The sequence below is a fragment of the Pelmatolapia mariae genome, linkage group LG8 (genome assembly GCF_036321145.2).
Source record: "Pelmatolapia mariae isolate MD_Pm_ZW linkage group LG8, Pm_UMD_F_2, whole genome shotgun sequence".
Taxonomy (NCBI): Eukaryota; Metazoa; Chordata; class Actinopteri; order Cichliformes; family Cichlidae; genus Pelmatolapia; species Pelmatolapia mariae.
In genome coordinates this window covers 31,410,430-31,435,741 of record NC_086234.1, presented here as the reverse complement: position 1 = coordinate 31,435,741, position 25,312 = coordinate 31,410,430, and the positions used below count along the sequence as shown (strand labels likewise).

Sequence of the window (25,312 nt, the reverse complement as noted above, 5' to 3'; positions counted from 1 at the left end):
AGCTGGACTAAATGTCTCAGCTGGTTGAAACTTTCTCCCAGTATTTCTGAGATACATGGCGGCGGTCACCTGGATTTATCAGCTCAGACACGGGACCAGTTCAACTTGTTTTCCACACATGCATGTTTTCAGGGACAGGTAACTAAATGTGTGGAAAAAAGCGTGGACACGTGTGCAGAGACATCACACTGTTAAAGAGAGGAGAAACATTGTGAAAAGTTATTTGGCTTTGCATTTGTGTTCCTGCTCTCATACCTAACTGTTAAGGGTTCAGAAATTGAGGAGGTAGACCAAAATAATGACCACTGATCCGGCCGGGTGCAATTAGACGACATTTTAATGAATACACGCAGCGTGGAGCCAACACTGTACAGATTCAGTGTTGAACTCTCTTACAATAGTCAGAACACAGTATTTATAGGGGTGAAACAGTACAGCCCCCCTTTCTGTTGCCAGGCAGAAACCAAAACCACAATGACTTTTAACATAGTTTAAAAAGAACATCGTCTCGTCTCCATCCAGGTGCTTCCTGTTGTCCCCGGACGCTCGCTTATCTGTCTGGAACGTCCTGCACCTGCTTCTTCATCAAACAGTCACATATGCACGCACAATTTTGCAGTTGCAAGCAAAACATAAGATTAACTTTTACCTATATAACTGAGTCTATCTACGATGTGTGTGTGTGTATGTGTCAGCCTCTGCTTGCACTTTGTTTCACCTCTCAGCTCCCCAGCTAGACCTTGTAACCTTTCCACTAGACAGAAGGCCAGCACAACTGAAACTATGTGTGTGCATGTGTGTATGTCTGTCTGTGCGTGCACAGAGTTTGCATATGCTCTCTGCACCTTAGTTGACCTCAGCTTAAGCAACCAGGCTAAGGCTATCCTGTGTGTGCCGATCTTGACTTATATGTAAAATGTATAAAACAAATGTTCCAATCTAATACAACTACTTAAATCTTAATCAAAGCTTAATCAAAGATAAATGCATAATAAAATAACCTGCTCTTAGCTTGCACTCAGACTCTGCTTTCAGTTTCACTTCTGCAAAGCATACTCTGCACAAGCCTGTGTCTCCTGTCAAGACCGTGTAGGCCTAAAGTTAGACCTTCTCTTCTATAAAATAATGTGGCCAGGAAGTACGTATTCAGATTATAAATTTAAATCTCAATATAACCCATCCTCTCACAGGCCCGGCCTAGAAAAGCACTCCGACCTATTGACATGAATCACTACGCCACTAAGAAGAGTGCGGCTCAGAGCATGTTGGACGTGGCCTTGCTCATGGCCAACTCGTCTCAGCTGAAGACCGTCCTTTATGTGGGTCCGCAGTATCGTTTCTACGTCCCCCTCATCGTGCTGCTGTCCCTGTCCATCGCGTTACAGGTCATAGTGGGGCTGCTGCTCGTCTTCATTGGCAAGTGACATCATTGACTTTGAATGAAAACGGCTTAAAGAACAGCTGTGGTTCTCTCTGTCTTATTCCAGTTTGAGTGAAAAATGCTTTCAAAGTATTTTTAGAATAGAAAAGAATAAACTTTTATTATCCCACGGATGAGAAATGTGGGTGTTACAGTTCTTATAGCAGGGGCAATATAAAATATAAAAGGAAGACACAAAGTGTTCCTATATATATAAGCAAGTGCAGTTCGTATATACAGGTAACGATGCACAGAGCGATGTATGAAATGTGCAGAGAACAAACAAGCTGGTGAGTAAGGTGACCAGAGGATGTTGAGTTATAGAGTCTGGCAGCCCCTCTCCAGGCTGAGACTGAGGTTAAACATGTGGTAACCTCACAGAGTCGATCTGCACAGTCCCTCAACAGTCTGGAGCTGTTTCCATCCGGACCTGTGGCCTTCCTGGTTTTCATCGTCCTCCGCTGACTTCACACCTGGTCAGCTGTGACGGAGAGGCTGCAGTGTGGGGTGTGACTGGGTGGTTCCTGATGACTCGCATGGGGGGAGGAGGCAGTGGAGTCGTTTTTTTTTTTTTTTGTTTTTTTTTCTTTTTTTTTCTCTCTTTTTTCTTTCTGTGAGTGAGAAAGTGAGAACAACAGGCGCTGTGTTCCAAATTCACTGATTTACAAAATAACCTCAGTTACCTCGATGCCATCGCCATTTATTCTGGTCTTTTTATGTTTATGCTCTTGTGTTTCATGATCAAAAAAACCCAAAACAACAACAAAAAAAAAACAATAGCACTTTCACAACAGTGGCATAAATTAGCCACTGCCTCCTTTTGGAAAGCCTTTGTGTATTCCATAAATAAGGGAGCATCTTGGCTGAAGCCCCAGTGGTTTAATATTCTCTGAGAGCTTCCAGACAGTGAGTGGTGGTGCAGCAGCTGTCTCTTGACCCTGCCGGACCCCCACTTACCCCTCTGACCAGCTCCTTTCCACTGGGCAGGCTGTGGCGATGACAAGCCTGTCAGAAGCTTCTCCTAATGTCCTAATTACCCCTCACACACACATACATGCAGGCGAGCTTGCACAGATGTACACACATTCCTAGTGAGTAAGCAGATATGCTGGCAGACAAGCTAAAAAGGACACACTCACGTTCTCGCCGTTTCCTGCTTGAGTATTGCTCATGTGAATTTTCCTTGCAAGAGACCGCACTATAGGTGAGGCATTTTTTTTTTTTTTTTTTTTTTTTTTTAAACCTGTCCCGTTTGGTTCTTTTGCCATCAGAATTATTGTCTAAAGGCGAAGAAAGATGCCCAACGGATTTACTTTACCAAATGGACCATCCCAGCCTTGCCGTAATGGTCCATTTGATTTACCTTTTATTGTTTATTTTATTTTATTTTATTTTTTTACTTGCTAGATACGGGACAGGGGAAAAGAAAAGGGAGAAAGAAAGAGGGGGGAAAAAACAAAACAAAACAAAACAAAAAAAAAACAGCGGAGAACAGGGACGGGGATAAAGGGCAAAAAACAAAAACCAACAAAATAAGCAGACAAAAAATACATATATCGATCACCTGGATCACCTGTTGAGAAAGAAAAAAGAAAACAAGCAGAAGAAAACGAGAGTAATAGAATAAACAACATCACAATGATATATGGGAATATAACACTAAATACTTAATATTAAACATTATTGTGCAGCACGTAAGATCGACAGCGCACAGTGTGCTTTGAGGTAGGAGCCAAAAAGGGTGTAGTTTGTGTGTGTGATCACCTGTGTGTACACCTGTGAGCATGAGCGCGCTTGTATTTAAAAGGTTCCTTAATGTAATGATCTGCTAGAGGGTAGTGAGTCGTTGAGGGAGAAAGGACGCAGGTGAGGTGCAACTGTTGTCCCTCGTGCTATGGGGGGCGGGGCTGCAGAGAGGTGAAGAGCTCTGGTGGATGGGGGAGGAAAGGGCTACGGAATCAAACCTGTTAAAGAACTGGTTCAATCTGTTGCCCAAACCTGGACTCCAGGCTCCAGGTATGTATGAGGGAACCAGATGGACCAGGTTATGGTCTGAGCGACGCAGTGGGGGGAGGGGTGATGATGTATATGCATCCTCAGTATTTGCATACAGTAAGTCCAGTCTTTTGTTTTCCCTGATAACACAGTCCACATACTGGGTGAAAATATTGAAGAGCTGAGGACAAGGAAACATGATTGAAATCTCCAGAGATGAACAGGAAGGCTTGGCTGCAGCTGGGACACTACTGTGGATTGTCTCGCATGCTGCTGCATGCAAAAGAGTCATCGGTTTAAAAGAAATAAGCCCTTCTAATTTTAAATTGACACTAAAAGTGAATTGTATAAGGATGACCCAAGTAAAAAGGATACAAAGGTTTTAGGGCAGTGGTGTCCAAACCCAGACCTCGAGGGCCGGTGTCCTGCAGGTTTTAGATGTGTCCTTGAACCAACACAGCTGATTTAAAGGCTAAATGACCTCCTCAACATGTGTTGAAGTTCTCCAGAGGCCTGGTAATGAACTCATCAGGTGATTCAGGTGTGCTGACCCAGGGTGAGATCTAAAAGCTGCAGGACACCGGCCCTCGAGGCCTGGAGTTGCCCACGCCTGTTTTAGGGCAATTCAGTTTATGGTCCACAGGCATCACAGAAGTGGTGTTTGACAAGGCATAAAGCCTTTACATGCAGCATTTCCAAAACTGTATTTTACATCTTTATAAATAAAACAAATATATGAATTCATAAAGAAAATAGAAGTTTCACATAATAAATGATCTCAATACAGTTGCACACTTTGCAGATCCAAGCTTGTGCACTGAACTGGAACTGCCAGCAGTCACATGTATGACACGCCTGTTAGTCAGCTGCTGGGCTTGGCATTGAGCATACAGGCTAAAGCATGTTAAGATGGACCACATGCCAGTATTTCCTCCTAATAAACAAAAATGAAGAGCTACGTCGTAGAACAGGACGCCGCCCTCTTGTGACCGTGGTCCAATGAGCCGTCCTTCGTGGGCGCTTGTGTGTGGACCCAAACTAAAGTGTGCGTAGATGCTGCAGTCTTAATGCTCTCGGACATTTTTAATGTGCTCGACAGTTTGGAAAATAAACATTTAGCTGAGCTAGATATCTGTGTCTCACCTACATTTGCCCCATAGATTTCTATCAGCTCATAGATAACCTGAAAGAGCACATACACCAGTTTGTTCTTTCTGACAAGTTAACTTTTGATACACAATCATTAATATTATATCCATAAAGTAGTATAAAACATGCATCTGTATCTGTTCATCTAATCCATAAATAACCTGATAACTCTGGTGGTCATCAGTGTAGCTAACTGCATCACTGTTTTGTGTGTCAGCAGTGAAGTGCGATCTCAACGATGTGAGGAAACACGCCAAACTGAACAGAATGAATAATGTAGCAACAGTCTTTGTCTTCTTCACAGTTCTCATCAACATCTTCATCACAGCGCTGGGATTTCAGGGTCATACTATCAGGTACTCCTTTCACAGAACACAGATTCTTTGCTTCACGGCGTCTCTTATTTGTGTAAACTCTTGATGGTTTTTCTTCCCAGCTCACCAGCCTCACCTGTTCCATCAGTACCAGAGCGTCCCCTCTGCCCACTGACCTGAACAGGACTGGTGCCATTTAGACCAGACTTTGGACCGAAGCACTGAAAGCTGCTGTGGCACAGAAGCCTTACCTCTGTGTGGGCTCTGTGTTCAAATTAAGACTTGTTTGGAGGGAAAAAAAAGGTCTTTTGAATGAACATGATGAAATGTTTTGTGACTGAGACTTCAGCGAGCTGTGGAGCATCGAGTAGACCTCATGCTCGACAATTACAGGCCAGTCCTATCTTAAGATTACAGCTACAGACTGACAACCAAATAACTTTGTGGGAATTAACACCCCAGATAGCAAGACGACATTGAATCTATGTTGATTTTTCATCCGAACCGTCGTATATGGTCGGGGTTGAAATGCCAATGTTGTAACAACATTGAAATACTGTGGTAAACCGACGGTCTTACTATAGAGACGTTGTAACGATGTTGATTCACCGTTGTTTTTTTGTCATTGATATTTGATCTATTTATAGTCGACCAGGTGACAACAACAACGTCGAGAAAACGTCTATTTATAGTTGACGATCATTCGGCTCCGGTCACCATCAAAAACCATCGATTTGTAGTTGAGCATTAAATTGCATTGCAACTGATCGGGTATAAAGTACCAGAGAAAGTAGATTTATTGTTCATTTGTTATCAATGACTTGGTCTAGTTCACCAGCTTTAAAAAATCGTGTCTACGTGCAATTTATGTATAGTTGACCGGGAAATTAAAGCAGCGATCACTTGAACTATTCCGCAGCACCCCTCTCACATTGGTACACCCCCCCCCTCCCCCGGTATTCATTGTCTTCTACAGTAGAGCGGGACATTTGATTTACTCTCAGCGGAATTGACCGGAGAAGGCATCAGTTCATGCACTGCACTGGCCCGCACCACGATTAGTATAAGGTAAGAATGAATGATTTTTTTTTTCCTACTCGGTATTTCCATGTTTGCTTTTGAATAACAGTAAAAAAAAACTTGTTAATGTTGTACATTAACAAGTTTTTTAAATTGTGTCTACTTCTTACAATCTGGCAACAAATAAATTGCACTGCGAACAAAGTATATCAACAAAGAAAACATTTTCGTTTCATAATTTCTTCGTTATATTCCCTTACAAAGCTAGCTTTAACGCTTCGAGGTTTCCTTTGTTCTTGCCGTCGCCTCGGCGCTTGACCCAGACTTTCGCTCTGTAGTTACTTAGTACTCAGAAGTACCTGACTCCGTGGTATAATTCTCAAACACGTAGCCTAAAGCAGATAACTCGTAAGCTGGAGAGGAAATGGCGTGTCACAAATTTAGAGGATCATCATTTAGCCTGGAGAAATAGTTTGCTGCTTTATAAGAAAGCCCTCCGCAAAGCCAGAACATCTTACTATTCGTCACTGATTGAAGAAAATAAGAACAACCCCAGGTTTCTCTTCAGCACTGTAGCCAGGCTGACAAAAAGTCAGAGCTCTACTGAGCCAACAATCCCTTTAACGCTAACTAGTAATGACTTCATGAACTTCTTCAGAAATAAAATTTTTATCATTAGAGAAAAAATTACCAATAATCATCCCACAGATGTAATATCGTCTACAGCTACTTTTAGTACCATTGATGTTAAGTTAGACTCTTTTTCTCCAATCGATCTTTCTGAGTTAACTTCAATAATTACTTCCTCCAAACCATCAACGTGTCTTTTAGACCCCATTCCTACAAAACTGCTCAAAGAAGTCCTGCCATTAATTAATTCTTCAATCTTAAATATGATCAATCTATCTCTAATAATTGGCTATGTACCACAGGCCTTCAAGGTGGCTGTAGTTAAACCCTTACTTAAAAAGCAATCTCTAGACCCAGCTGTCTTAGCTAATTATAGGCCAATCTCCAACCTTCCTTTCATATCAAAAATCCTTGAAAGAGTAGTTGTCAAACAGCTAACAGATCATCTGCAGAGGAATGGCTTATTTGAAGAGTTTCAGTCAGGTTTCAGAGCTCATCACAGCACAGAAACAGCTTTAGTGAAGGTTACAAATGATCTTCTTATGGCCTCTGACAGTGGACTCATCTCTGTGCTTGTCCTGCTAGACCTCAGTGCAGCGTTTGATACTGTCGACCATAATATCCTATTAGAGCGATTAGAACATGCTGTAGGTATTACAGGTACTGCACTGCAGTGGTTTGTATCATATCTATCTAATAGACTCCAATTTGTTCAAGTAAATGGAGAGTCTTCTTCACATGCTGAGGTTAATTATGGAGTTCCACAGGGTTCAGTGCTAGGACCAATTCTGTTTACATTATACATGCTTCCCCTAGGTAGCATCATTAGAAGACATAGCATAAATTTTCACTGCTATGCAGATGATACGCAGCTCTATCTATCCATGAAGCCAGGTAACACACACCAATTAGTTAAACTGCAGGAATGTCTTAAAGACATAAAGACCTGGATGGCCGCTAACTTCCTGCTTCTTAATTCAGATAAAACTGAGGTTATTGTACTCGGCCCTGAAAATCTTAGAAATATGGTATCTAAGCAGATCCTTACTCTGGATGGCATTACCTTGGCCTCCAGTAATGCTGTGAGGAACCTTGGAGTCATTTTTGACCAGGACATGTCCTTCAAGGCACATATTAAACAAATATGTAAGACTGCTTTCTTCCATTTGCGCAACATCTCTAAAATTAGAAATATCCTGTCTCAGAGTGATGCTGAAAAACTAGTTCATGCCTTCATTACTTCCAGGCTGGACTACTGTAACTCATTATTATCAGGATGTCCTAAAAACTCCCTGAAAAGTCTTCAGTTAATCCAAAATGCTGCAGCAAGAGTACTGACAGGGACTAGAAAGAGAGAGCATATTTCTCCTGTTTTGGCTTCCCTTCATTGGCTTCCTGTTAAATCCAGAATTGAATTCAAAATCCTGCTCCTCACATACAAGGTCTTAAATAATCAGGCCCCATCTTATCTTAATGACCTTGTAGTACCATATCACCCTATTAGAGCACTTCGCTCTCGCTCTGCAGGCTTACTTGTTGTTCCTAGAGTATTTAAAAGTAGAATGGGAGGGAGAGCCTTCAGTTTTCAGGCCCCTCTTCTGTGGAACCAGCTTCCAGTTTGGATTCAGGAGACAGACACTATCTCTACTTTCAAGGTTAGGCTTAAAACTTTCCTTTTTGCTAAAGCATATAGTTAGGGCTGGACCAGGTGACCCTGAATCCTCCCTTAGTTATGCTGCAATAGACGTAGGCTGCCGGGGATTCCCATGATGCATTGAGTTTTTCCTTTCCAGTCACCTTCTCACTCACTATGTGTTAATAGACCTCTCTGCATCGAATCATATCTGTTATTAATCTCTGTCTCTCTTCCACAGCATGTCTTTCATCCTGTTTTCCTTCTTTCACCCCAACCGGTCGCAGCAGATGGCCGCCCCTCCCTGAGCCTGGTTCTGCCGGAGGTTTCTTCCTGTTAAAAGGGAGTTTTTCCTTCCCACTGTCGCCAAAGTGCTTGCTCATAGGGGGTCATATGATATGATTGTTGGGTTTTTCTCTGTATTTATTATTGTGCTATCTACTGTACAATATAAAGCGCCTTGAGGCGACTTTTGTTGTGATTTGGCGCTATATAAATAAAATTGAATTGAATTGAATTGAATTGAATACTACAAAAAATTCTAAATCTGTGATATATGATTGATAAACGTAAAGTTAACTGTATAAACGTGTTCAATGACTTTGTTACTTTTGATGATAGGAGAGCACTCGCTTCAATTCGCACACGAAAACTTTAGACTCAGTTTGAAAGCTCACGCAGCATGCGTGACTGTACGTTGCACGCTCACCTAACTTTACGTTGCACGCGTACATGACTTTCCGTTTGTGCCTTGAATAATGAATAAGGCTACGTCCACACGTACCAGCGTATTTTTGAAACCGCTGATTTTTCTATGCGTTTGCACCTTTTGTCCACACGTAATGTATGTCTGGCCGTACATTGTGTTTGTATTTCCAGGCACATTTCACGAAGCAGAACGCAGTCTTCAGAGATATCCACGTGAACGCTGTGATACGTCTGACCTTCAGTCCGAAGAAGAAACCCAGACCAGTCTTAAAAGAAAGCACAAGTAAAACCTTTATATTCACAAACATATCTTTGATTGTTAAGAATTTATGATCTTGTCTTTTATACATATCTGTGGTGCTTGCATACTGCAATATCGCCACATAATATAGTCCAAAAAGTGGAAGTTTGTAAACTTTTTAAAAATGCAAAGCCGTGTACACTTGTGCACTTGAAAAATTCATTGTATACTGTACCTTCTTGCACGTCTCTGTTTCCTGTGTGTGTTGTTAGAAATCAAACTAACTTTAGGAAACAATATGCCAAAAGCATATTTACAATTACTTAAGACCGTTTTTAATTTCTTTTCTTTAGACCAAATCCCCTGTACACATATACGGACTCAGAGGATGAGCAGCCTACAAAAAAACGGTTTCCCCAGGCCCCTCGAGTGAAAATACCAGGTAATAAAATACTGTCTAGTGTCTGTGTACATATCTGTGTCTGACACAAGGAAACTTTTTTGACAAGTTGTCTGTATTCTTAAATACTTAAAAAATTATCTTTTTCTAAACAGCCCTCATCACTCCGCAGTCTGCCCCCCAGCCCACTGATAGCAACCATCATAATGCCCCACCCAGCTTCCGGCACCTTTCGCCACTCCGGCACAAACCGACACAGCTTTGCGATCTCGCCAGCATGTAGAGTCTGATGTCTTCCCTATAGATGGTATGCTTTTAAAAAAGCTTTAAAGCTGCATCACAATGTCATTGTACTCTTATCTTCAAAACACCAGTTTATACTCCTGAATGTCATCTTGTTGTGATTTTTTTTTTCTGTAGATTCCAGAGACTCTGTGAGGCCACTATTGCAAGGCAAGTTTGAAAATCTTGGAATTTCACAGTTTACATGGTATAACAAATATATGTGACAGGCAAAAACTAGTAAACACTTTTAGCAGTTACAAGAACTAACAAATGAATATCCAACAAAAGTGAATAGAAATACATTGCACTGCCAATACTTTGGTTTATTCTTTGTATGACTTGAAAATCAGGCTTTAGGGAAAACCAAATGACATGTTTCTATCATCAATTACATGAAGTAAACACGCAAGCACTTGCATACACATGAGACACGCTAATTCCATCTCATAAAATGTGTCTATAGGTGAGACGCTTTGCGTTGATTGGTGCTGCTGGACCACACTGGAGGTGCGAGTCCGCTGTGTAATGGTTTATGCCATTACAAAGGAGCTGGCCTCTGTACTCAACTGGGCAGGGAAAAAATACCAAGGGCCAGACAAAGCAAAAAAGGGCATTTAAAGAGACAGCGCTGTGCAGATGCATATTTGGTAAGTTTTAACATTTATTGTAGTTTTATGAGCCTAAAGTGAACAATAAAGGGATCAATTGATGTGCTGGGTGCGTTTCACATTTCCTATGTCTGTTTTTTGCTATATTACTTTGTCTTTCTTAATAACAAGACTTTCATGTCCGGTTAATCTGGAGATGGAGTCTTTGGTCTTCGGCTTGTTTTGTCCTCGGGTTGTACACTTTGTACAGCCCGACGACCCCATGTTTTCTTTTTTTTAAAGGATACACGGCACACCATGCTAAGACATATCACATTTTCAGCTTATAGCTCTTTGGGAATCAAATGCAGCAGTTTGCTGATTTCCGCCTGGTGACTTTCATGTTTATCAGCCTAGGAGTTTACATACTTTCTCCCTGCTGAAGACAATTAACAAGAGCTTATTCATGTGCTCTAATTCCCTTTTTTTGTCTTTGTTTTTTTGTGTGTGTGTCTATTTTTGTCCTAGATGGCCTGGCGCAGCAGGTAGGGGCGAACTCTATGTCTGAGTTGGTCTTTGCTCAAGCAGTCCAGAAATGGCTCAGATATGCTCCAGGTCGTACGGGTGGCGCGCAGGACACACATCATCCATCCCCATCCCGGAGTAAATGATAAAAAGTGACGTGAAACATAGAAATGTAAATAGGAAACTTTGTCTTTTAATAAAGTATTTTGCAAATGATACATGTCTATTGACCTTTTTTGTTTTTTTTCAATAAAAAGCAACTGTGCGAAAGAGGTGGAAAATCAACACCATAGCTCAACAGTGTTTCAATATCAGAATCTGACATTGTTTCAATGTCAACAGTGTTAGAAAATATAACGTTGAATCAATGTCAAGTTTCAACATTGATTCAACATCAAAACCTGACGTTGTTTCAATGTTAAAAATGGGTGCAAGAGTGATGTTGGGTCAACGTCACACTTCAACGTTGATTCAATGATGTCGCCTGATATTGACTCAACATTGTTTCAATGTTTCCTTGCTATCTGGGACTGCCTCATCTTCCTTTGGGTAGAGATTAGGGCTGCCACAAACGATAAACTGAGCAGATATTTGAGGTTTACACTGCTACATTCTCGCCTGAAAATATGTTAAACGTTTATTTTGTGACCCAGAAAGAATAATAAGAGTAATATTAAAACTAACTAGCTGCCGCCATTGTTGGAAACTGAGCTGGGCTGCGCTATGAATTCTGGGACAGAGCTACTTCTTCTTCTTCGGGGTTTAACGACAGCTGGCATCCTTGTACATGCAGTGCTGCCATCTTCTGTTTCAGTCCGTTATTACACTCTTAAATCCTACTACTTATTCCTGCGTCTTTTGTGATCTTACAAAGCTTCAAACGACGCGTGGACTATTAAATCAGTCGCCGACGATTTTGATAGTCGACGTAATCGTGACTAGTCGACTAATCGTGGCAGCCCTACTGTGCATGCACGCAAGCACAATTCAATTCTTGATTGCTGATATTACAGGATCAGTTACTGTTATTACAGTACTGGATTAGATCTCATCATGTCAGATGACTTTCTTACCTTTAGCCAGGTTAGGCATAGAGAATGGAATACTGATGACTCCCACCAAATCTTCAATAGGAATGAGAGACCTCAAAATCGCTCTGATACTAATAGCTTCACCTTTACCAGCATGGATCAGCTAATAGAAAAGAGGTAGGGCTTTAGTGAGTGCACTATATACGTAAGGCTGCATGTAGGAGTTGTGTATTTTGAATTGCTGGTACTCCACTTCAAGGCCAGCCAGCTCGGAGCCCGTAAGACCACACATACGGCCAGCGACAACTCTCACTATCAGTGACTCAATAATCCAAAATATTAAAACAAGCTCAGTCACAAACCCCTCTTACCTGGGAGCTATTGTCTGAGACATAGAGGATAAAGCTACTGGAATTCTTGCTTCCGGGCAATCTAAAAGTCATTGTGCATGCAGGAGCTAACAATATCTGCAAACAACAACTACAGCTACTCAAAAGAGACTTTGAAAACACATTCTGCTCACTAAAGATACACGTGCAGCACATTTTTAATCTGTTTGTGAACACAGTCAGCTATGCAGACACGATGCAAATGAAGTTGGAAGAAAACTTCTCTCCTCAAACATTTCCTAAGGCATTTTCCAGTCAGGTGCTCTAATTGGAGATAGGACCCTGTATAAATAGGTCATTGACGAGGACGACATAGACAAAACAGAGACAGCTGAACAAACGCACGTGTACAGTACAAAGTAACTCACATGCATCTCTGGAGCACAGCGGCCCAGCAGGTCAATGAGAGCACAGTAGAAGGTCATGATGGCATTTCCCATGTGAATAGTATCATCTTCCTCTTCCCCTGGCATGTCACTGCTACACACGGACACACAGAGACACACTCTCATATTAAATGCCCCTAAATACTTCAGACCACTTTCTTCTGACCTGTTATGCTCATTTCCCACTCTGTGCTTGTACTGTAGTTACTCATGAACTCAGGTTAGTGACAGGATAATTGGTTCAGGCTGATGTTTGTCTGAAATTGTTCTTTTCTAAATGGAAAACACAGGAAGAGATAATCTGCTTGAATATTGTTAGTACTGGAAATATGACACGTACTTTAAGAAGTTACCAAAAGGTGTGCCGAAGGAAAATAGTGTGCTCAAAGTCATATCCAACTGAACCCTGGGATTCTGTGACAGGCATTCATAACTACTGAAATATACATCTGCACAACAAATTATAATTGCTATGAGTCAGCATTTTGTATGCCCTAATTTCCAAAACAGATGCAAATTCTAGATCTTAAGAAAATCCCTTAACATTTAACAGGTTGTCGACAAGCCATCTGGACTTGTAGACTCATGTACAGACCTTTGTAAGGAATTTAGTCTACCAGGCAGACCAAATGGAAACAGTCAACATGATTGTGCTAGCGAGTGCTTCCTGTTAAAAGTGAGGTCTTCCTTGCCAGGGTCGCCAAGTGCTGCTTATAGGGAATTATCTGACGGCTGGTATCTTGAGTGTCTGGAGATAACTGCTGCTATGAATGGGTGCTGTATAAATATAAAGGAAATGTAATTGATCCTTGCCTTTTCAGTCCAACTGATCAGTCCTGTTCTGTCAGTGTGAACTTTAACATGTATATGTAAGTAATCAGGTTAGACGTGTTGTCATACAGTGCCTTGCTGCTCTCAGACATAGGAGACGGACCATCTCTGGAGGGATCCTGAGAGATCTTAATGGCCTCCTCCATTGCTGCCAATAACCCATCACCACCTTCACCTCGAAGCGCCGGGCCAAAACATTCTGGTCGACGAATAAGGAGCCTTACCACAACATTGGCATTCTCCTCCACACTTTCACCTGGCCACATAACAGGGACAAGTTGCTAAGATTGTGGTTGCACATGACACAAACTCCAGTGGAAAATAAATGATCTGACTGCAGTCATATGGTTACATTTTTACCATTGCAGAAGACAGCAAAGCGCAGGAAGTCAAGGTATCGTTCCCCCTCCACAGGGTTCCAGCCAATGTCAGGGTATCCCTTACGGACCAGCATCACACAGCTCTGCAGCCCACACCCAGCTAGATATTGCACCACCTGCAAAAATAAATTATTATTATTATTTTGGGTTGTTTGTTTCAAAAAGAAAAAATATAGCACAGTGGAAAGACACCTACAATTTACATTTAATTAACAGAGATCGAACAAAGGGCTTCAGCAGTATGGGATGCCCGACCCGTTGACATGGGGCATTTTGTACGCCCACAGCTAGAGCTTGGTCCACATTACCGGCAGCGGGGACGGATCTACTGTGGTGGCATGTGCCACCTTAAAATAATCTCAGTGTGTAGCTTTCTGCATTTTATACTAATAAATTTGTTTCCGGTGTCACCAATTCATAGCCTTTATAGACTATATAGGAATAATGGAAAATCTCAATTTGGTGGCCTCAAGATTTGCTTTATGCAGGTGATGTTGTAGCCCACAGTCACAGTCAGATAAAAGTAGAAACCTTTGGTCAGAATTACTACTCATGTGGTGTAATGTACTGCAAACTCTAAAGCAAAATTCTAATAAGATGACTGTATAAAAAGTTATTGTTGTGTTGAAAGCCAAATACATTTGATTTTTGTTATTTATTCATTTTTGTTTAACAGTTGTTATTTTCTGACCTTGATGGACAATTTCATTTTTAACCAATGGGAATTGTTCTCCAGCCTTTAAATGTTTTCCGTTTGGTTACGCTGGTAAGGCTGATTACTAAATATGAGGAACATTGTTGCTGTTGAAAAAGAGGTTGAAAAGCGAGATGTCAGTTTTGTTAACTTCCAGATCTGGAGACCTGAAGCTGTTTCTTCAGAATTCAAAGTGCTTTGCACTGGCGAGTAGACTTTACAGTTGCAGCTGCTAACCAACATGCTGAAATGTTAACCCCGCTAACTGCTGCTATATAAACTCGTACTCTCTTTTTTCTAAGTGGTTTTAGCTTGGAAGCTGAGTACATATTTGCATCTACATGTTTTAAAGTAGTGTTTCTGCTAACCACTGCTATTATCAATTTGTATAATGTATGGGGTATACTGAGACTGCTGTCTTTAATCTACACGCATTTAGGAATTACTGAGGTATTTACACGGATAATTGAAATATTGCCGGCGTTGTGCCAAAAAAAGTGTTCGCCTGGCAAAACTGATTTCCAATGTTTCTGTGTAATATGTGTAATATCTTTATGTATGTTGGTAAATAGACTTCGGTGAACATGGTTTACAAAGGGGTTTTATATATACAATAATTACCTGTTGTTCAAGTATCTTTATAACTCTGGTTATAATCTAGGTACAATTGATATATTTGTTGCGCTGTCTGCTGTCCTCTTGGCCATATTACTCTTAAAAAATAAATTTCTAATGTCAACAAGATTGTTTGTGAGCTGGATAAATAAAGGATATATAAAAGTCACTGCCAAAAACTGATTGCAGCTTCTACCTTGTTACAGGAATGTTGCTGGTGGCTCAAAGTGACTTGTGTTACGGGTTCGAAATTGAGGACGAGAGTAAAACAATGATGGTCCAGAAGAGGTCGGTCAAACAATTGATTTTAATGAATGCACGCAGCGTGGAGAGGTGCAAACTGCAAAACATCAGTTGTACATCTCTACCCAAAATACACTCTAGATTACTTTTATCCCATCAGGGTATTGTAACGCCCCCTCTTGCGTTTACAGTCACATAATTTGCATGTACAGAACATTCATGTATTTTAAGAGATAACTGCAGACACAGAAGTTCCCCATCCATCCAAATATGGTGAAGATCTCAGGCCTTTGAGGTCCCCATGGACTGGACATCCTTTTGTCACCTGTAACTAAGCAAACTCAAATACCACAAGAAGCTGAATACATTCAGGCCTTTGCTCAGCTACTATTTTACTGTAACAATATACTCAGGCTCTGAGTTATGATATATATATATTAACTCAATCATTTTAAAGTAGTTATAACTGCACCTGTAATAAACATGTTAATATTTGATTATGATAACCCCTATAATATAACTTATAACATAATGCCAGCAGCTTCAATAAACACTTTGATGAAATGATAATTAATGTAATGTTAAGGATGATGGTTAGATACAGTTCAGCAGTGACCTAATTTCTTTAAATATTACACTTGATATCATTGATGAGGGAAACATTTGACATATGTTTCACGTATTATAGACCAACAAGTTATTCATAGCAGGTTAAATACGAGCAATCAGTTTAGGGCAAAAACAGGAAATCAGTTTTTGGCAGACGATCATTTTTTGGCACAACATCGGTCATTCTTACACATGTACTGTATCATATAAAATATATAAACTAAATATCTTTGAAACATATAGAATCTAATCTTTTGTTTGTTTGTTTTACATAGCACTTTATCAAACTGTTGTCTGCTACAGAGTTACAAGTATTATACTAATAATATAGCATCCACCATCTCCTGCTTGCATATTTCTGAAAACATCTTAGTGCTGTGGCAGCCGTTGATTGAGCCAGCCCTGCAAACCCTGTGGATGGACGATGCAGTGGACAGTGGGAGGAAGCATCCTAAAGCTCTTTGCAGACCACCCTGTGTGATTCTCCACTCCCCGACCAGAAAAGACAAACCTCAGTTGCAGCACCCCATCCACGTCTGATCTTGCTCCGGCAGATTCAGCAACACTGCCAGAGACTTCCTGTAATCTATTACAGTTGTTCAAGAAATGGTCCAGGAACAGGTCACTCAGGTTAATCCTGTGTGAACAACTGAAAATATTGTTTTTCCATCTTTGCATACTGTGTATTTGAAATATTCTTGTTTAATTGTTATTGTTATTTACTTTATTGCTATCAAATAAATATCCAAGTAAAATTGTTCAAAGTTAGCGTTCTGTTCATACATGTTAAAAATGCCTGTAAATCAAATTGAGTTCAGTGACAATCACTGTTTGTTCGAATCAATTTATTAATAACATAAAACCTTTAAACTAATGCAACACATGTAACAATGTAACAAATATATTCAAATAAATAAATTTCTCAATATATAACTCATTTTGGAACACATCTTTCTAGAAGTGAAAACAGTCTGTCCATCCTCTCCCTGCTCTCCTCTCCTCTGCCTCTCTTTGCTGCCTCATGTCCTCTCTGATGAGGTCTAGCAGCTCATCATCCCTGTCTCTTTTCCTCTTTCTCCCTGTCGTAGGTGGCTGAGCCGCTTCGTCATCGCTGTCGTTTTGGTCACCCACTGTTGTTGTGCTTGGCCCTGGAGTGTCCTCAGGGAGAGAGGACATTAGGACAGGACGTTTAATGGAAGGCCTCTGTCCTATCACCTCATCCATGAGGGCAAACCAGGGCCAAGTAGCAGCAGTGGGCTTCCCACTGACCCCCTCTCCTGAGCCTGGATACTTGCAATCCTAAAGGCAGAGGAAATCAAAAATGACAGCAGGCAAATAAAAACACCACAACAACTCTTAGTAATTGCACATTTATTAACTTGTGTTCTTAAGAATTATCTTCTTGATAACACACATACGTACTTTGTATTCTTTAAAGTTATCTCATGTCTTCTGGCCTGCAAGGGGGTGACTTTCCCCTGCAGGCCCATCTTCTCCAGAATTGTCCTGATCACACACAACAAATAAGAGAAGAAAGGAAACCATGGCAACTATGTTAATCCCTAAACCCAAAATTTTTCACAGCAGAACACCAGAGGAACACCGTCTGGACATCACAGGTTCTGTACAGCAGCGGTCCGTGAGTCGTTTGGTACCGGGCCACGAGAGTTAAGGCTCCGCTGTGAAATTTATGGTTTTCAGGGGTTTTATCATTAACTCTGTTTCCCTGAGTCTTTCCCTTGTTGTAGTTTCGTGTCTTATTTTGAAAGAAATATTTACACATTACCATAGCGACCAGAGAGCATTAAGCGGCAGAGAGGAGGATGTTACTCTCAATATTGGCGCATTTTCAGGAGGACGCTGCTAATAAAGTTACACAATTACACAGCACATTCACGTTTATTATTATATTTACAAAATACCACAGTTTTTGTCTTGGTCGGATCATTTTATGTGGTCGTATGTATCCGCGATACCTTAAAGGCCGCTCCGTGTCTGACATAAACCGGTCTGTGGCGTAAAAAAGGTTGGGGACCGCTGCTGTAGCATGAGGGTTAATAGGACCGTACTCATATGAATATGATGTGTAAACTGATTTATTCTTGTACCTCCACGCCGTAGCGGCTCAATTCTTCACCCCAGTGAAGAGGTGATCGTTTTCTCCTCGTTTTAATAAATTAAGTCGTTTGGTCTTTGTTCCACATAACATATCACCAATTCGAAAAAAATCTAAATTAGCTGTATGTAAGCAGCAATACATGAAAAATCGCGGGACCCCCCATGCAAACTGGTTTACGGTTATTTTAAAGAAAAGAAACATGTCTATGCAGATGCCCAAAGCTTAACAAAACGACCACTATAACAATTTAACTTTTGTACAACCAGATTTTCATATACTTACATTTGAAAGTGTTTTCCTCTCCCGCTTTGACCACCATCGTTATCAGAAACAAATCTCCTCTATGACCCGCAATGAATCCTGGGATATAGGATACATCGGACCATCCTTAGAATTCAGGGCAAAGTAGGACACATTTGTCGCCACATTTTGAGTGCTCTTTGAATTCGGACAGTCCTCGTCGCGTCGCTGTGACGTCATTGCCTCCAAATATGGCATTTTAAGCATCCTTCCCCTGAATTCGGACACAGCCAGCAAGTGTCATTATTCTAAATAGAGAAACATGGCGGGCAGGCCGGCGCAAAGAAAAAGGAAAAGAAAAGGGCAAAAAAGTCAGGGGTGCCGGTTCTTTAAGCGCAGCCCACGCACCCCACTAGCTGCTGCTGAGGGACAGAGTGGTTTCGAACCAGCGACCTCAGCTTGTCACACACGAGCTAGTAGCCGGGAAGTTTACGTCTGCGCCACCTGCCCAGGCCAAACAAATGTGGACATATTTGGTATATTTATCTTCTATGAACACGGCCCGAGGTATTTTTGACAAGCAGAGAGAACAGCTTCAATGTCAGACAAAACATATCTGGTCCTCGTTAAAGATTGCTCGCCGACTCCTTTATTCATTTTTTCTTTTCTTTTGTTTGGAGAAAGTTTGTTTTCATATTAAACCAGTGTCAGTGACGCCATCCTAAGCCACATAAACCCCTGTTTAGTTTTCGTTGATGTGTGTGTGTCATGTGTAGTTTCCAGGTAAAACAACACAAAAACAAAACAGATAATGTCCAAAGAAACCCTTCAATGTTTGGTTCAAGACTTTTGCACATTACTGTGTGTAAAATTATCCGCTGATTTATTGATTGGGGACTTTTTTTACTCCGTTTTTCACTCTTGACATCAATTTAGTCATGTCAGGGCAGTCAGGATTGTAGGGAGCGGTGTCTGCAAGAAAAGTTCATTTTGCACTTTAATCTCCTGCTTATGTGCTTTCAGTGTGTGTTGCTGTGCTCGTGCACTGCGCCATGACGCATGCGCAAGCGTGTGTGCCCCGGTATTAGACATTCTTGTCTAATATTAAAAATGGATTGATCTGAAACATGTATCTTATTCCAAATATGGAATAAGATACGAAAGCAGAAAGTAGGCAAATATTTTTTTTCACAGCGCTATCGTCTGTAAATGATCGTTTGGCTGTAGTAGATCTTTGACTTGTTCCTTTTTGAATTGTTTGTTTAAAATAGTTTTCTCTAGGTTAAGGCGTCCGGTCCAGGCCTGCAGAGCAGTGGTCTGGCTGTTGGAAAACCCACTGAATTCACAGTTGATGCCAAGCAAGGAGGAAAAGCTCCTCTGAAAATTATAGCCCAGGTATATCTGGCTTTGTATATGACCACAAATATGTTAAATATATTGCATGTACCGTATTTTTCGGACTATGAGTCGCACTTAAAATCCTTTAATTTTCTCAAACATCGACAGCGCGCCTTATGTATGAATTCTGGCTGTGCTTACTGCCCTTGAGACTTTAAAGTTCTGATGCTGGTCTATAAAGCTCTGAATGGTTTAGGACCAAAATATATCAGTGACCTCCTGACCCAGTATGAACCTTCCAGATCCCTCAGGTCATCTGGATCCGGATTTTTATCAGTTCCCAGAGTCAGAACCAAACACGGAGAAGCTGCATTCAGCTTTTATGCTCCATATATCTGGAACAAACTCCCAGAGAGCCTCAGATCAGCTGAAACACTAAGTTTATTTAAATCCAGGTTGAAGACTCACCTATTCTCAGCTGCATTTGAATAAAACACCAAATCCACACTTTTAAGCTTAAATTTCTAAACTTAAATTTTAACTACTGATTTTATCTACTGTTCTGATTTGATCTACTGTTTTTTTAATCAATTCTAATCATGCTTTTTATTTGTTTTTGTTTTTAATGTCCCTGTAAAGCACTTTGAATCACCTTGTTGTTGAATTGTGCTATATAAATAAACTTGCCTTGCCTTGAATCGATTTACGTAATACACGGCGCTCAAAAATCTGTCAAAAAATGTTTTAGTATGACTTTGGTAAGCTCAGGGAGGGGCGGGGCCATCTGCTGCGACCGGTTGGGGTGAGAGAAGGAAAACAGGATGAAAGACATGCTGTGGAAGAGAGACAGAGATTAATAACAGATATGATTCGATGCAGAGAGGTCTATTAACACATAGTGAGTGAGAAAGGTGACTGGAAAGGAAAAACTCAAAAACCCAGCAGCCTACGTCTATTGCAGCATAACTAAGGGAGGATTCAGGGTCACCTGGTCCAGCCCTAACTATATGCTTTAGCAAAAAGGAAAGTTTGAAGCCTAATCTTAAAAGTAGAGATAGTGTCTGTCTCCCGAATCCAAACTGGAAGCTGGTTCCACAGAAGAGGGGCCTGAAAACTGAAGGCTCTCCCTCCCATTCTACTTTTAAATACTCTAGGGACAGCAAGTAGGCCTGCAGAGCGAGAGCGAAGTGCTCTCTTTACTCACACACACACAGTTTTATGGAGCTTTACCTTGACCAGACTCTGAGCAGTCAACAGTGAAGTATGTTGGCTGGAAGGCTTTGAGGCCCATCTTTGCCACTACAGGCCCAGAAACCTTCACCTTGTTTGGATGACAGCCTGCTCCGACATTCATCTGTGGGCACAAACACCAAAACTCAAGAGACTTTTCAGTGAGAAGAAAAGGCAAACCCTGCATGCCAGAGTCTGAATGTTTTCCGTCATACTACATGGAACAACTCTTCATAACACTTTTATGAAAAAGTTTGACGAAATGGACAAGATCAAAATTAAAACCACAATCGCAAGGATTTAAAAACAAGAATAAACATGAATAAACAGGGTTATAGTTGGTATGCTAATGTAAACACATCCTTTTGAGCTGTCATTTGAACTGTGTACCAGTCAAAGCAGTAGTAGCAGCAGTTTCCAAAGATGAGTCACAAAAAAAGGGTATATTCTGGACTATTTGTTCTTTGAACCAGTAAGCCACTGTTCCTGCTCTTTAGTTTAGGAAAATATTTGTCATCCAGGTGGTGATGGTGGGGTTGTGTTGTTTTGTTTGTTTGTTCTTTTTTTTTTTTTAGGGGGGGGGTTAAAGCCAACAGGCCATCACCAGCTAACAAGCACTGGGTGCTGCCCCTCTGCAAATCCTGTTAATCTAAAGAAAGGAGAAGATGGGAGGTAAAATGGCTCATTGTAGTACTAGGATGACATGAAGCTCTCCATTACAGGCGTTTCACTGTGAGCACTAAAGGAGCAGGAAAGGGAAACTTGGACTGCAACTTCAGCGGCCCAACCAAAGGAGAGGCTGTGAAAGACTTTGAAATCATCAAACACTACAACCTCATTCTTCTGGCTGTTATGCATCATATTAAATGTGTACAACGCACATATTAAACAAATATGTAAGACTGCTTTCTTCCATTTGCGCAACATCTCGAAAATTAGAAATATCCTGTCTCAGAGTGATGCTGAAAAACTAGTTCATGCATTTATTACTTCCAGGCTGGACGACTGTAATTCTTTATTATAAGGAAGTCCTAAAAACTCCCTGAAAAGTCTTCAGTTAATCCAAAATGCTGCAGCAAGAGTCCTGACAGGGACTAGAAAGAGAGAGCAGATTTCTCCTGTTTTGGCTTCCCTTCATCTGGAATTCAAAATCCTGCTCCTCACATACAAGGTCTTAAATAATCAGGCCCCATCTTATCTTAATGACCTTGTAGTACCATATCACCCTATTAGAGCACTTCGCTCTCACACTGCAGGCTTACTTGTTGTTCCTAGAGTATTTAAAAGTAGAATGGGAGGCAGAGCCTTCAGTTTTCAGGCCCCTCTTCTGTGGAACCAGCTTCCAGTTTCGATTCGGGAGACAGACACTATCTCTCCTTTAAGATTAGGCTTCAAACTTTCCTTTTTGCTAAAGCATATAGTTAGGGCTGGACCAGGTGACCCTGAATCCTCCCTTAGTTATGCTGCAATAGACGTAGGCTGCTGGGGATTCCCATGATGCATTGAGTTTTCCTTTCCAGTCACCTTTCTCACTCACTATGTGTTAATAGACCTCTCTGCATTGAATCATATCTGTTATTAATCTCTGTCTCTCTTCCACAGCATGTCTTTATCCTGTTTTCCTTCTCTCACCCCAACCGGTCGCAGCAGATGGCCCCGCCCCTCCCTGAGCCTGGTTCTGCCGGAGGTTTCTTCCTGTTAAAAGGGAGTTTTTCCTTCCCACTGTCACCAAAGTGCTTGCTCACAGGGGGTCATGTGATTGTTGGGTTTTTCTCTGTATTTATTATTGTGCTATCTACTGTACAATATAAAGCGCCTTGAGGCGACATTTGTTGTGATTTGGCGCTATATAAATAAAATTGAATTGAATTGAATTGAACACACAGTCTCCACCCTAAACAAAACAAAATGTTTTTAAGCCTCAATAAACATGAAGCAATAATTCAGAGTAAAATGTGACTTAAATTCATTAAATCAATTTATTACTCAGTTAAATGATCATTATTACAATGTGCTTTGGATAAACTCAATTTATATCAGTCAAGTACATTTGATAAATGAAAACAAACTCAAAAACCACCTGAGCTTCAGCTAAATTATAATCATTTTTATAAAATATTATTCAATCAACTGTTTTTAGGGGGGGGGGGGGGGGTGGCTTTTGTGTTGATACACAATTGTACACCATAAAACAATCTGTAATACTTTTAATTGGCCTGTATTAAGATAACAAAATGAGAGCTTATCTTTTAATTGTGAGATGATAAGATATGGTAAGAAGGTCTGCCGGCTTCTGTGCTCGCTGTTAAATGATGAACAAATGCTGCCCTCTATTGTCTTCACAGGTGATGCTACGTGGTGCCGATACTCAATAACTCAGAGCCAATAATGTATGTTAGATTGTCAGTGGCTTAGAGTTTGTGACCATAACAGTACAGAAGCAAACTATAACAGCATTATTGATTGCATATGTTTCTTCCACTTTTTGAACACAATTAGAAAAATGAGACTTTTTTAAAAATCTCATATTGTTACAGTCCTAATGCCAAAATGATTCTTCAAAGCTCCTGCTTTGAAATACTGAACTTTAAAAATTGACCTGGTGAAAGATAATAATTCACAGTGACACACTGTCAGGATAAATCTGACTTTAATATCACTGTAGTCATCTGAATCAACTTTCTCGAATGTGCTGTGAATAAATGCTGCTGCAACCCACTGTGGGAAAGCTGTGTTATTAAAATGAAAACATCTGTGACACGTGGAGCACATTCACAGAGGACACAAAGGGAGGACATGCAGAGGCTGTATTAAAGTCAAAAGTCCAAATCTTTGGTCAAAAACAGGCAGCGGTTACAAGACAAGGAGCCCATCAAACAGTCTGCAGGGTCAAGCACTCAATGAATTCAAACAGAAGTAAAAAACAAAACAAAACTGGACACTGAAAAATTTAACAAAGTGATGAGGGAGGGGACAAAGGGAAGCAGCACTGAATTATCATCAGTGAAAGAGCAGAGATTGCAAATAAATCAGGAAAGGACTTCAAACTTACTGAGACTAAGGCCTCTGTTACAAATCTGTCTCATACAAAAACATGTTGCACAGGTACAGTATGGCAAGAGTTCATAGTAATTCAAAAGCCGGCTCTACCTGAACCCCTTCAATATTTCTAAGTTTGTGTTTTTTAAATTGCAGTCAGAGTGTGGCTGCTAAAGATGAAAACACATACAGAATGTAAACTGAGCTTGGAGACCTTTGTTAGTAACAAATGAGGCCAAAAAAAGAAAACCCGAAACACACAAACACGAGATTCATTAATAATTAGAAAGCATCTAAACATTCTGGTGGTGGATTTTTACAGTCTTCATAATCACTGTGATCAATACGTGACTCGGCGAGGTCCTGAGGTAGGCGGGCTGTCTCGGGTGATGTTACCTTCACAGGCAGGAACAGCGTCTGGCACGAGTTGGGGAAACATCCCAGTGCACTGGTGTAGTTTCCTTTCCAGCTGTTTGACATTTGACATTTCCTTCCAATAGTGTTAACATACTACACGGGTCATGAACAAGATCTTTCACATGTTCATTGTAAGTGGCCTAACCCATTTAATTAAAAGTATTCTAACAGAAATGTCAATGCTGTAGTTTGATTCTTTTAATAAACCATGTAACTTGGATGGATGCGATGCTGGTGTGACCACAGTGCACACGTCTGATGTTGCTCACAGTGGTCCAAGCAACCGCTCAGGGACTTTATGTGTTTGCTCAGACACATGGAAAATTTGAGGCAACATTGCAGACGATAATTGGCCAGCAAACACAAAAGCTAACTTAATAACAATTTTTATATATGAATAGTAATATACTTATAAACTATCCAATATAAATCATTTCAGTGCCATGTTGTTACAGCTGTGGCTCCAGCCCGAATTTCCATCCATCAGGGGACAGTCTGATGAAACCATTTGCCAAAGTCACATTAGCAGCAGTGTTCAGCCTAAAAAATACACAAGTTAAAAGTCATGCACCCATATCATTTCTTTATTTATGACATTATTTTCGAGACACTGTTAGTTGTTAGAAGCCAATGTTTTAATGATAGGATATATATGACAGTAATGAGACAACCTAAGATATCCAAGATTACCACAAAAACACAGAAATAAAAATCATAGAATCACAGAAAGCTTGTTTCTCTCCCGTTAGTCTTTAGGCCCAGTTACCTTTTACTTTTCTGTGGTCAGTAGCCCTTCGTGTCATATTCTGTCTCTATGTATAATATAGCATTACTAATACAATAA

At 40.7% G+C, this 25,312-nt stretch overlaps 2 protein-coding genes and 2 long non-coding RNA genes across 4 annotated transcripts; 2 read left to right on the top strand and 2 right to left on the bottom strand.

The window, feature by feature from the left end:
- Positions 1–1,194: 1,194 nt before the first annotated feature.
- Positions 1,195–5,091, top strand: LOC134633356 (ninjurin-1-like). The gene is made up of 3 exons (XM_063482227.1): positions 1,195–1,416; positions 4,785–4,920; positions 5,001–5,091. Exons 1-3 carry the CDS (start codon positions 1,224–1,226, stop codon positions 5,056–5,058), a joined length of 387 nt encoding a protein of 128 aa, XP_063338297.1. The 5' UTR covers positions 1,195–1,223; the 3' UTR covers positions 5,059–5,091.
- A 4,372-nt stretch (positions 5,092–9,463) lies between these two features.
- On the top strand, positions 9,464–11,256 carry LOC134633376 (uncharacterized). The gene is made up of 5 exons (XR_010094728.2): positions 9,464–9,552; positions 9,666–9,817; positions 9,931–9,963; positions 10,259–10,442; positions 10,911–11,256. It is a non-coding gene; the product is annotated as an uncharacterized LOC134633376 (long non-coding RNA).
- A 707-nt stretch (positions 11,257–11,963) lies between these two features.
- On the bottom strand, positions 11,964–14,633 carry LOC134633019 (ryanodine receptor 2-like). Its single transcript, XM_063481883.1, has 5 exons — positions 14,616–14,633; positions 13,905–14,040; positions 13,614–13,800; positions 12,696–12,807; positions 11,964–12,101 (listed from the first exon to the last, which is right to left on the bottom strand). Exons 1-5 carry the CDS (start codon positions 14,631–14,633, stop codon positions 11,964–11,966), a joined length of 591 nt encoding a protein of 196 aa, XP_063337953.1.
- Positions 14,634–17,235: 2,602 nt separating this feature from the next.
- LOC134633365 (uncharacterized) lies at positions 17,236–18,586 on the bottom strand. The gene is made up of 3 exons (XR_010094724.1): positions 18,487–18,586; positions 17,508–17,591; positions 17,236–17,384 (listed from the first exon to the last, which is right to left on the bottom strand). It is a non-coding gene; the product is annotated as an uncharacterized LOC134633365 (long non-coding RNA).
- Between the last annotated feature and the right edge of the window lie 6,726 nt (positions 18,587–25,312).